The sequence below is a fragment of the Lissotriton vulgaris genome, chromosome 7 (genome assembly GCF_964263255.1).
Source record: "Lissotriton vulgaris chromosome 7, aLisVul1.2, whole genome shotgun sequence".
Lineage (NCBI taxonomy): Eukaryota > Metazoa > Chordata > Amphibia > Caudata > Salamandridae > Lissotriton > Lissotriton vulgaris.
Window position 1 is genome coordinate 258,179,147 of NC_141695.1, and position 12,903 is coordinate 258,192,049.

Below are 12,903 nucleotides of genomic sequence, written 5' to 3' on the forward strand. Positions count from 1 at the left end.
TCAGCAGCTGTAATGGTCTACACATCCATACCATCTGAGCTCAAGGTAGTTCATATCCATTTTGAAAAGCAGCAGCTTCTGCTACTAGTGACTTGGAAGTAGTTTGCCAAAATGATTACTTAATCCTAGGCACCAAGACGTCAACTCACTGTGTGAAACAGCTACCAAGTGGCAAAAAGGCTTCTCTCTCCAAACACAAATGGACATTTCAATAGCAATCAAGTGACTGAGACCACAAAAAGAAAGCAATCTTTGACTGTACTTATTTGCATCACACAAAATCATTTTGCAGTAACTCATTAACACAAATCTCTACTGTAAGAGCCAGTCAGGCATTGAATTGGGTAAATACTGAGGAGCTGTGGCAAAAAATATATCCCTCACCAATCTGGCATCACAAGGAGACAGACTCAGAGTCCCTATCCTGCCAGATAAAAGAACACTGGCTTCATAGTCCCAAAATATGGCAGAGCTACAGGATAGGTAAAATGGTACGGTGGCCTGCACCGCATGTAGCTTCTGCTGTGCAGTTCAATGCTGCACAGAACACTTAACATCTAGATGGAGTGGTGCATAAAAGCAAACTAAATGGACCTGTATTTAGTCTGGATGTGCTCTCCTGTACAGCAGTAACATTAGCATCAGTGGAGACAGTCTGCGTAGGAGTGTTTCAAGATGCCATGTAGAAGGCACCGACATCCATCACATGAATTAACAGGAAGGAAAAACAGGTTAAAACATATGAACAAACATGAACAATACATTTGAAATTTCTGTACGACCAGCCTTATCTTATTACTTCTCTTCATACTGGGACCAGCCCAGTAATGTTGGACCCACTTTTAAACCACATATTACCCTCTGCAGAGGAAAGGGGAGACTGGAAAGGTGCATCGAGCCTGCTAAATCCTTCAGATTGAACAAGCAAGCCATCCGTGCAAGTCTTTCTTGAAGCTGTATTCCAGCAGCATTTCATTGCTTAGTTAATATCCCAAATTCTGCTGGTGAATTCCTTATTTTTTTTAGATGGCTTGAATAAATACTCCTGTGGCAGTAAAGGAAATCGGAGAGGCTCAAAAGATCAAGCAATATTTTAAGAAACATACTGCCCAGAAAAAGGCTGGAAATTGAGAACGAGTATGAACTGTGCTGTGCATTAAATACCATATGCATGTAGGAGCACAAGATCAGTATAAGAGAATGTGGAATAGAAAAGTGAGAGAGGGACTTAATCTGGGAGCGAGAAAATCTAATGGAGAATAACGTGACCAGAAAAAGCATTTGCAATTCAATTGGTCTCGCCTTTGGGACCTTATATGTATTTAGCTATGCAGCACATTAGCCTTGGTGCTGCAACATCTACTGTTCTTTAACATGGAGGGAAAGTAAGCACCAAACTGCCTGACACGTCCGGTATGGGTACACATGGAGAGAAACGTTGCATTTCAGCGGGAAATGGTATAGTCCAAAGCTCTGTTTTTAATATAAAATCAGGGCCTTCGGTGGTCATATCACGGAAAAAACAAGATATGAAAAAAAGATAATTGTCCACTGGTGCTCGTGGAAGACCATTTCTATGGACTGGAATCTAGAGAATGCTAAAGCGATTCTGCTATTTTACTGACCTCTGCTGATTGTTTTCTATCAAGACAGTTAAATAGAGGTAGTTGAACAGAAAAAAAAGGTCCCTAACGGAAGCAGACAAGTCCTAGGGCTGATCTCCAGAGCCCACAAAGTAGACACCCATATAATTATACACTAATGTATATACAAGAGGTCTTGAATGCTCGACCTAAAAAGGAGAATAACTATTGTTTGATATATCGGAAGATATACATGATGTAGGTGCTGCTGTTGATGTGTATATGGCACTGAGATGCGGGAGAACAGTGATGTGAACTATGCGAGGTTCAACTGATCGATTTAAAGGCAGCCATGTGAGAACCTGTAAGGTCTAATTGCCATATCTAAGTGCAATGATGACGAGTAAGGCTTCTTGTTATGTAGGCTGTAAGGAGTATATCTAAGGTCTATTGATGGGTGTCAGGCAGGCAAAGGAATGAGTAACGCTCCTTGTGTGGGCAGTGATGGGTTTGAGCGCAGAGGAATTGAAATGAGTGAGGCATCGTTGGGCAGTGATGTGGTGGTGAGAGACCTCCGCTGAAGGGATCAGGAGCAGACAGGAACAAGTAAGGCTGTATGTGGACAGTGACTGTAGAACCAATGATGCACCCCTGATGGGGGCACTTGGAAGGCAGAAATTACGCAAATAATGAGACTCTGTGTCGACATGGGCAGTGATGTGGCAATATGAGGTTCTGTTGATGGCCTGAAGAGAGTCAAAGGTCCCAGTAGGAAACCATGCATTTGTGGGCAGTGTTGGATGAAATCAAAATCCCCACTGAGGACTGAGGTATGGGGGCAGGAAGGAAGGAAGGAATGAGCGAGAATCGGTGTCCATAAGAGAAAGGAATGAATGAATTTAAGTTTATGAAGGCAGGCATGTAGGAACACTCATGCACAGAGTAAAACCAGTAAACTAAGTTCTCCATGCAGAATATTCACAACGCACATCAGAACAAAGTGAGAACAGGGGCAGGTGGATTACATAATGTAGAGAGAAAGATAAAGGCTTCAAGAGGACAAAGGCAAACACATTTTTAAAAATGAAAAGGGGTTGGGGCAGGATAATTAAGACATGAAAAGTGTGGCCTTTAAAATAATAGTCTTTCCTGGGCAGTGCACAGGAAATTAATGCGGATTAAAAATGTGAACTGGAGCACAAATGAAAATAGTCAAAAGGGTCAATGGCGCACACTGCTGACGTCCAGCATCTGTCTATGAATGCTGCTGCCAGATCTCTGTAATGGGAGAGTCTAGTATAGGACATTACACGAGACATGCATGCCCTACCTACAACAAACAAGCTACGTACTGAAATATTAAGAGAACAATTCTGCTAAATGCTCTGTACAGTATGTATCTTAGCATTCATTTGAAGGCTTACTGGGACACCGTCCTAGAAGTTCCACTCTGCAGCTGTGGTACATGGAACTTGAAAAAAATAAATATTTCCCAGGTGTCTATAGGGGAAATGCAAATAGACAGGTGCTTCACAGCACCAAACTATAAAAGAGGTGATGCTTCAAGCATTTGTAGCATTCTCTGTAGTCTTTCTCGCCATGAAGTACCCGGGAGTTCCCACTGATGTCACAGGTAACACTCCTTCTCCCCCTATTATCATTTTTAGAGGATATCTGCAGCAATAAACAGTTCTGGGACGCATATTTTAGTCATTGGCAGAAAAGGAAGCACACAATTACATAGGTGCACCACTCCGCATGGCTCAAGGATGTGGTTGTCAATTATTTGCTTGATCAGCAGCTCATACAGAGGCATCAGTGGAGGCCAGCTGAGGTCAGTCTGTCTAAGTGGTCAGCTGAAGATGAATCCAGAAACAAATCTCTGGAATTTGCATATCACTGCAATAGTCTAAATGAGAAAGGGCCTCAGAAAGGAATATGGCGATTCTGGATAGGAGGGAGAATGTCAGCCATATATGCAAGGAGATTAATCGTGTTCTTGGTCGTATTTTAAATTTGGAGTGAACTATGAATAATAATAATAATAAAATACTACTATTATAAAGAGAGAAGTCTGTCCTTTGAGCCAGGTAAACTCGAAAAGTACACCACCAATCTAAACACCCAAGACATCTATGAAGAAAACCTCAGGGCAAGCAGAAGGACATAGGCGATATAAAAATAAAAAATATACGCTATTTAAAACATTTACGAATAAAAATAAAGTAGTCCCTAGAAAGTAGCGCCGGCCGCGACGTCTGCGTGATGACATCGGGAGCGCGGGGAGGAGCGGCGTTCAGGAGCAACAGGAAGAGCAGAGGACACGAGCGCTGGGAGGAGCTGCGGAGGACAAGCAGAAAGGAGCGGCGAGAAGCGGAGGAGCAGTGGCAGCACGGGGAGGAGCGGCGGTTGAGGTAGCGGACAAGCGGTCAGTAGCAGCGAGAAGCGGAGGAGCAGTGGAGCGGTAAACACAGCAGCGCAGGGAGGAGCGGTGGATGAGGTAAGTCAAGCAGCCGCGGGTGCGCAGCGAGGGACGGGCGGGGGCCATGAACAGAGAGTGATAAAAAAGCATTTTACACAAAGTCGGGACGTCGGGAGAAACAAAGCGTGGGCAGAAGCGGCCGCTCTGCTGCACCTCTCCTGCTGCGATGCTGCTCCCAGCCCCTTTCTGCCCCGGGCGGGCTGCTAGTTAATAATAAATATGGTTAAAAAACTATTTGCCATATAATGAAAATATATGTGTATTTAGAACACCCTCTGTGAGATGTCCATTGCTCCAATGTGCAGACACAAGTATGAAGAGAGACCAACGTTTCCCTCTATTTAGAAGTCAAATCCAAGGCATGTGAGCAGTGTTACACTTAAGTGCCTGTTAGTTGAGTGAAAGTAATGGAACAACTTGCGATTTGTAAATAATTTTCTTAGTAAACAGTAGTATTGAGATGGTTGAAGCAGTGTACACAGAACCATCCTGTTGTACTCGATTGGTGGTATCTGTAGGACGTATGGTCGGTGGAGACCTGAGGAGAACCATGTGTAGTTTTTCACATGACAGACCAGATGACTGCAACAACATGCTGTTTGTTTTAGGGGCACACGTGTATCTGCAGCCGACTAAGGGTCTATGTCACCATACTGTGGGTGACATTTACACAGACAAATATACTGCCTCATGTACAGATACATCATCAAATTATGTATAGCTATGTATAGATTAATTTATTTTTTATCGACACACCTTAATGATGTAGTGGTAGCCAAAATAGGGTATGTGATAGTTTCATAGCTCTCTATTTCGACCGGGATGTAGTGGTTTAACATCCCAAATAATCCACGTTGAACGGTATTGAGGCAAAATAAATTTAACAATAACAAGTTAGTGCAAATTTCAAGGGCTGCATAAACTGGAGCCTTGGATTGCCAAGTCCCAGCTATGCATCCTGACAACAGAGCAGCTCTTCATTTGAGATCTTCCTTGGGTAAGCCCTGCATATGCCCTGCATCTTCAGGTGGCATAGAAACGTTGAGCTCTAGCCAATCTGACCCATTTTCTCCCAATCAAATGTTCACAATACTTTAGTCTCTATGTTCCTCAAATTCCAAACTGCAAAGCAGGTTCCAGCTAGACTTCAGTAAATGGATACATCTGTGTTCATTACTTTTAGAAGTAGCTGTATTCAGGGGCAATCTTTTTTATCAAATAGTCTCTTTTTAACTACAATCCCATTTGCCAGTGAGGTAGCGGTTGATTCACCAAAATGAAAATATTAGTGGAAGGAGATCACATACATTTTTACCCCACAGGTGATATAACCGGATTAATCCAATGCCTTAGACCAAGTGTTGGCCAATCAACAGCACGAGAATAGAAACCACAGAAAGTAAACATGCACTTAAAGACACGGCCGAACCGGACGTGGAGATACGAAATCTAACAATGGTGCTGAAGCCCCTACGAAATACCAGCAATAGGAGGAGTCACTATACCTCATGACTCAAAAGACTTCTTCAAAGAAAAACAAGTCACACACGTTCCAGCCCAAAACTAGATTGCAAGAGTATGCACAGCAGGTGTATTTAAAGCTAGACATGCCACGATCAAAATGCTTACATTCGATTTCTGCCAGTGTCGTATGACTACAAAGAGGATTAGCGGAAGGACTGCCGAAAAACTAACAATAAGCGAGGAGCAGCAGATACTGCCCACTGGTGACATCCCTTGGTGGGGTTAGGTTGCTTCTGCTACAAACACTTAGGGACATGCATCTATGATCATATAAAGGCGGACAAGATCCAAAAGAAGTGCTAATGAGACAGAGGTAGAAGGTTAAAAAGAGAAGACACTGGATAACTGCAGCAATACTGTTAGGGCAGAACAACCAAACCCCTCATCCGTAAACATGGATTTGTTCTCAGGTCTTTGCACCTTTTCTCCAGTGAACTTGATGTCTCAGCCTGCCGATTTGACATTAATACACTGTTTTTATAACTTAGAATAGGCTCGATCACTTCCAGTCTCAGCCTTTCCTCTTCATTTACTACAAGATCCGACCTATTCCCTAGGAGAGTGTGTTCAAGTAATAGGAAACAAATTCAACCTGAATACCGTGCCACAAATAAACACGGGCACACTGCATCCTTCTCTCACACCCTAAGTCATGATTCACACCAAACAAATCAAGCATATGGTCCTCTTCAAAGTGCTGCACAGTTCCAATGCAGGGCCTCTGACATGTCCTTAATTTAAGTCGAAGCCTCTTGTCATTGATTTCAAGCTGGTGCTCGTCCCCTTCCCCTAGTATGAGCTCTGTGTAACTCATCCCACTGCCGCAACCTGTGGTAAAGGGAGAGTCTTCAGAGTATACAAAGTCATCCCAATGTCCATCATGAAAAGAAAAAAAATAACGTGGTTTTAAGGCCAGATTCCAGCATCAAGTGGCTTTGGAAACACTTACTGACTGCATCCTATGATCTCACAAAACACACTAGGGGAACACAAGAAGGCAGTCCTGTAAGATGCAGCTCTCAAGTCCATTTTCCAAAGAAGGTGCTGTTTGTGATGGGGGCCTTGAAACCCTTAACATAACAGCTTGAAATGAAGGACTAACCGTTCCAGCTCCTTCGGCCCATCATCCCAAATCTCCTGCCGTCCCGAGACCTCCAGGGAACAGAAAGCGGTCAGGAAAGGAATTTGTGGGTTTTGCTGTCCACAGGGAGCCATTTCATTTTCCCCAGTGTTCTTCGAAGTAGATCTTCAATAAGATTTCCTCCGAAATAAAGGTGCCAGATCTTGTGGGAATGCTCGACCTCCCTCCGCCAGTACCGCCACCTTGCTGTATAGCACATCACTGTGCCGTGCCAACAATGGAGAGCATCCAGCCTCAGGATAGGGAGTCTCCCTGGGTCCTCTCGGGTTCCAATGGAGGTTCAGTCACCACGGTGATGCCTTGGTGCAGCTTCTCCAGGGACAGCTTCATCTGAAAGAAGAGAAAGATTTGGAGTCAGAGAATCCATTTATAGCTTACATTTAGCAAACTTGACAGTATATATGGTTATCTTTTCTTATTCCCACCAATCTGGATCCATAAGGTGCTTCTACCAAGCATTCCCAATCTGCTACGTCACCCACTGGCTTCAGCAATAAATAAGCATACATTCATTAGACATCACGGTGACCCTTTGCTTACTCTTCTGCATAGCATACATGACCGTCCAGTCAACTCAAAAGGCTAACTGAAACAGACCAAAAGCTGTTGTGCAAGTTCACAAACAGTACCTAGCATGTCATCATCACAACCCTTCAGTCGTTAACAGATTGTTAAGCATATAAACCATTTGGTCTATTGTGAAGTAGCCTATCTTCTGGCACTATGTACGGTAGGGGCAAGCCAACAGCGGCGATCACTAGAAACACCGCACAGTGACCTCTACTTTGCTAAATACTGAATGAAATCTGAATTTACAATCCTCTAACATCCAAATAAGTCTTTATATGCAGAAAATGTAGAACGTGTGCCACAAGAGAAAAGCAACATAATATTCACCTGGTACCAACAAACAAATGCAATCAGATCTGTAGCTTAAGAAATACCAAACACACTAAGACCATCCTCTAGGAAACTGATCACCCCGCTTGGAAGTAAAGGATACTGAAAAGGTACCAAAATCAACTGTTTACTTACTCGAGACTTAAAGTGAGCAACACTAAACATTATAAGATGCTAATCTGCAAATAACTGAAGCCATTTTATGAAGACGATATACTCCGTAATCTGTGAGCTAACCGCACTAACTTCTTAAGATTTTAGGTGAACAGTACAATATCAACACCAAGATCCGTCTACAGCATACCTCCCAAATTTATAACTTACGGGACTTCCAGGAACAATATAGTATCTCAACACCAACAAATACATATTCTGCACACACAAACACTAACAGCTGCAATTCTCTGATGAATAACATAAGCAATGCAAAAGAACTCAAAAGCAAAAAAGACGAACTACAGCAACTTACTAAAGATTTAAGTGAAAACTACAATCTCCCAACATCAGCAGCAGCAAAGGGACATTCACAAATCTATAATCAATGTAGTTACACATATATCTAAACCAATACTCACACTGCAAGCTAAACGTTCCCTACTCTTCACAGGGCAAGACTCAAGTTGGTAGAATCACAGAGGACTACCTCAGACACCTGAGTGTAAAGAGATGCCTCTAACATAGTAGCAGAAACAGAACAAGAGGACCTTCACAGAAGACAACATTATGAAAATACCCCTCAAACTCGACTCTGCTTAGTGGACACAAAATACAGAGTTAGATCCAAATATTCACTCGTTAAGGAAAGCTAATATAGAGAAGGTGAACAAAGAGATACCAAGAAATACTCACTCCCAAGCAGGTGATCACAGACCGAAAGCAGGGCACAAAAGAAACATACGTCAAGTCTTCAGACACAAACTACTGATAACATAACATCGTCCTGAAAACAAATCAATGCCGAGCCGGATCAAATGGCATGGCATCTTTTTCTGAAACAACCATACTCCTGCAACATAGTATACGGTTCCCAAAATCCCAAAACAAAAAAGGCCATCCAATTATTTCAGGGTTGAAGATAGTAACTGCAAAATGACAAATTCAATCACTTTATAAAGGCATTGACTTTAGCTACAGTAGGCTCTTTCAGGTCAGTGTTTACCAGCACGAATTTAACTTCCCTACTGTTTAGAGTACAAGTGACGGAAAGCGATGTGCAGCACTGCAAAAATGTCAGAGCAAATAAATGAAAGGATACCACAAATGAAAATGGCACAACAGCCTGACGGGCTTTCATGCAGAAAAAAGCAAGATTGTTAGCCCAGAATGTGGCATTGCTTCTCATACACACCTCTTTAAATGGCAGACACTTTCTCAGAAGATAGGACTAGTAAAGTAGACATTAAAGTATTCATCCACAGGCTTTTAAAAAGCATTGTGTGCAGCAGTGGCAATGCCTTACAGGGCTTAGGGAAAAGACACAAAAAGGTATATTCTTGAGAGGAAATGGATGGCTCGGCATCCATAGCCATCGACAACAATGATTTAAATCAGTGCCTTGGTGTGGAAAAACAGTAAGCTTTTGTAGAGGTGGTCCAGTGGTGACCTTTCAATGACCACAGTGTTTCTGGAGCAAACACTAGTATTTGACCCACAGGATAGTGAAAAATTAATAATCAAAAATACTTTATTTCAGGATGCAGAGATGGGAAGGAGAACCACTGAGCTACGCAACATCAAAGGACTGACAGCATGGAAGAGCAAATACCATAATGCAGAGCAAAAGGAACGGATTCTTGTTCTCTCCCAGGAACATGAATGAACCGGTCTAAAGTCTGAGATGAGGGAATGATTTTCCAAGGCAAAGGCTGGGTGGGGTTGAGGCTTTGGGTAAGGAGTAGACCTCAATCATCAGGCATGCTGAAATGGATGGAAAACCTTGTATATGTAATCAATATTGTATAGCAGTGTTTTAAATTGTGGCCGCCCTTTCACTGCAAATCAATCTAATGCCTTCTTGTAAAGTGTCATTTCAAGCCGAAGCTGTGCATGGCTGCATGATTCTGGGCTCTTTGCAGCATGGGGATTTGTTTTTATGAGTTTCTGGTGTAAAGTGGGTAGCAGGATGCCTACCTATAGTTGACGCAGGACTGAAATGGCAGTTCTGTGGGCGACATGTTGGAGCTGAAGACAGCTAAAGTTGTTAAATGCACTGCTGGCACCAAAGTGAGTGACAGAAGTGTCATTTTTTAGGAGAACTTCTTGCTTGGGTCATTTCTATGCTGTTGATGACAGGTTGACGAGTTTTATCTACTCAGGCCATAAAAATGGGAAAAATCACTAAAGTTTTGGCAGGATGACACTTTCTGATACACCCTTTTAGGTCGAGCAGCAATCGATAACAATATATGGTGATGGTGTGAGTTTCCAGGATAACCGCTAGTGGTGCGGTGTAGGGACAAACATTGCACGATTCCCCAATTAAGGACATTGAAGAGCTATACAATTTAACTTTTTAGCTCCACTTGGACTGGAAAGAAACTGCGTTAATGAAGGACCTCTAAACCAGTAAAGAAAGTGGAGCTGAGAAGCACATAACTGATGTGGATCGTCCACTGAAAAAGCAGATGTGTGAACTTTGTCAAGCCCGTCAAGAAAATGTACCCTAATGTTGAGAATGGGGATTTGCATTTTGTAACATGGTTGGAATCCAGATGTAAAGTTGCCTAGAAGATTTCTGGCCTCAGATGTGCAGACAGGTGGCCTGATCCCATCGTTTTCACTATTTTAGCAGGACAGGAGTGGTCTTAGATTGGCCTGTAGTTGCCCAGGTCTGCATTTTATGCAAACAGAGATGTAATGCTAAAGTTCGCACAGAATTTCAACACATTAAATCAGCTTACATGTGTAGAATTGCTACTCTTGAAGAGAGTGAGTGAAATAGATAGAAATATTGAGGGCAATAGATAGAGTGATAGCGATAGATATAGAAGAGAACATGGAGGTAGAGAAGGATGCAGGGTGGAAGGGAGCAGCAGATCAGCAGAGGGATAAAAGAAGAGAACAGGGAGTTAGAGAAGGAGGTGGTGTGGAAGAGAGCAGCAGATTAGCAGAAGAGAACAGGGAGTTAAAGAAGGATGCAGGGTGGAAGGGAGCAGCAGATCAGCAGAGGGATTAAAGAAGAGAACAGGGAGTTAGAGAAGGAGGTGGCTGGAAGAGAGCAGTAGATCAGCACAGCTGAAGATAACAGGTAGTTAAATAAGGAGGTGGGGTGGAAGAGAGCAGCAGTTTAGCACAGGAGAAGAGAACAGGGAGTTAAAGAAGGAGGTGGGGTGGATGAGCAGCAGAACAGCACGGGATAAGAACATTGAGGTAGAGAAGGAGGTGTGTGGAAGAGAGCAGCAGATCTGCTCTGGAGAAGAGAACATTGAGTTATAGAAGGAGGTGTGTTGAAGAGAGCAGCATAACAGCACAGCGTAAGTAGACATGGAGTTAAAGAAGGAGGCGGTGTGGAAGAGAACAGCAGATCAGCACAGGAGAAAAGAACAGAGAGTTAAAGAAGTATGCTTGGTGTAAGAGCAGCAGATCTGCCCCTGATAAGAGAAGAGAACATGTAGTTAGAGAATGATGCATGGTGGAAGAGAGCAGCAGATCAGCACGGGAGAAGAGACGAGAACAAGGAGTTGGGGAAGGAGGTGTGTGGGAGAGTGGAGCAGGTCAGCACATCAGAAGAGAACAGGGAGGTAAAGAAGGAGGTGGTGTGAAAGAGAGGGGCAGATTAGCACATTAGAAGAGAACATGGAGTTAGAGAAGGATGCGAGGTGGAAGAGATCAGCAAATCAGCAGAAGAGAACAGGGAGTTAAAGAAGGAGGTGGGGTGGAAGAGAGTAGCAGATCAGCACATGAGAAGAGAATAGAACAGGGAGTTAGAGAAGGAGGCGAGGTGGAAGAGAGCAGCAGATCAGCAGGCGGAAAAAAGATGTTAGGTATAACACTTTTCAAAATCCTTATTTCAAAAGTGAGCTGCGAAGTATACAGTGACACGCTCTGGGTAAAAATGGGAACAAGCTCTTGTCATTACTGGGGCGGGGAGCGGGAGTGCATTCCTTTGAAGTCTGATGCGGGGGAGCGGCAGCCTTTGAAGTCTGATGCAGAGGCACAGACAAATGGTGGGCTGTTGCATAATGTTGAAAACATTTGGATGTGTATTTTGAAAAAACATCAGATTCGTTAATCACGGACACACTGCTCCCAAAAATGCCCGTCTTTTCATGTGTGTTCGAAGGAGTGCCTAATAAGTAGCACAAAAGCTTCAGTTTAATTCAAGAATATATTTTTGGGGGTGAATGCATTTAAATAGATATAAGCACGTGTCCAAAAGTTCATTTCGAGCAACAGTGAGAAACACAGTGCTTTAGCATACATTTCTGTGATACTATGGACAAGGGAAAATATTGTTGCCCTATGGTTCCCGTGAGATTTGTGGTTTAGTAACAAAATGAACAGCATTTATAGTTGACAAATATTAACGGGGGACCAAAGTGAAAAGAAAAAATGCATCCCATGTAAGTACAAGCTCTCGGCTTTGCTGTGGCAGGGGGGACGGGGGAGAAGGAGCGCATTCCTTTGACGTCTGATGCGGCGGGAGGGGGAGCGGCAGCCTTTGAAGTCTGATGCCGAGGCACAGACAAATGGTGGTGTGTGACATGGCTGGCATTGTGCATGCACCTGTCTCACATGCACTGTGTCTAATCCGCCGCTTTGGTACACTGTTCTTTTCCGCTTACTATAATCTCCCCAGCATTGTGCAAGCGCATTGGCTCAGGCAAGACCTAAAAAGTTGTACTAATTCACGATTTCGGATCTAACCACTAGATGGCAGAAGACGGCAAAGCATGTGAATCGAGAAGAGGTTTCTGCTGCATAACCAATATTTTTGTGATGTTTATTTTGGTTGCCTAAGTGGCCAACATACCTTGCTACTCCAAGTAGATTAGGTTTAAACAATGACAAGCAAAGGATGAGTCAATGTATCAGGATTTGATTTAAACCAGTTTCTTCTATGGAGCAATAGATTACGGTCAGGTGCTGAAGCTTTAGACTAATCTCACCTTCAAAGACAAAATTAACCATACTATGATCATACCAGGATACTCTTACGGTCGTTTTAGATATGGAGCTCTGAGATTAGGGAGATAAAGAACCCAGACCTGGCTCTGGAGGTGGCTGAATGGGAGACTAGCTGTTCCTGATGGCAAGTTTGTCAATTTTGTGCA

The 12,903-nt window shown here is 43.2% G+C and overlaps 1 protein-coding gene across 2 annotated transcripts in view; it reads right to left on the bottom strand.

The window, feature by feature from the left end:
- Positions 1-4,123: 4,123 nt before the first annotated feature.
- Positions 4,124-12,903, bottom strand: part of GRAMD1A (GRAM domain containing 1A) — a 633,794-nt gene continuing 625,014 nt past the window's right edge. For both annotated transcript variants that reach the window (XM_086930044.1, XM_086930045.1), the window contains exon 19: positions 4,124-7,060. In XM_086930044.1, the coding sequence (XP_086786170.1) occupies positions 6,965-7,060 (96 nt within the window). In that variant the 3' untranslated portion in view covers positions 4,124-6,964. The remainder of the gene's footprint in view (positions 7,061-12,903) is intronic.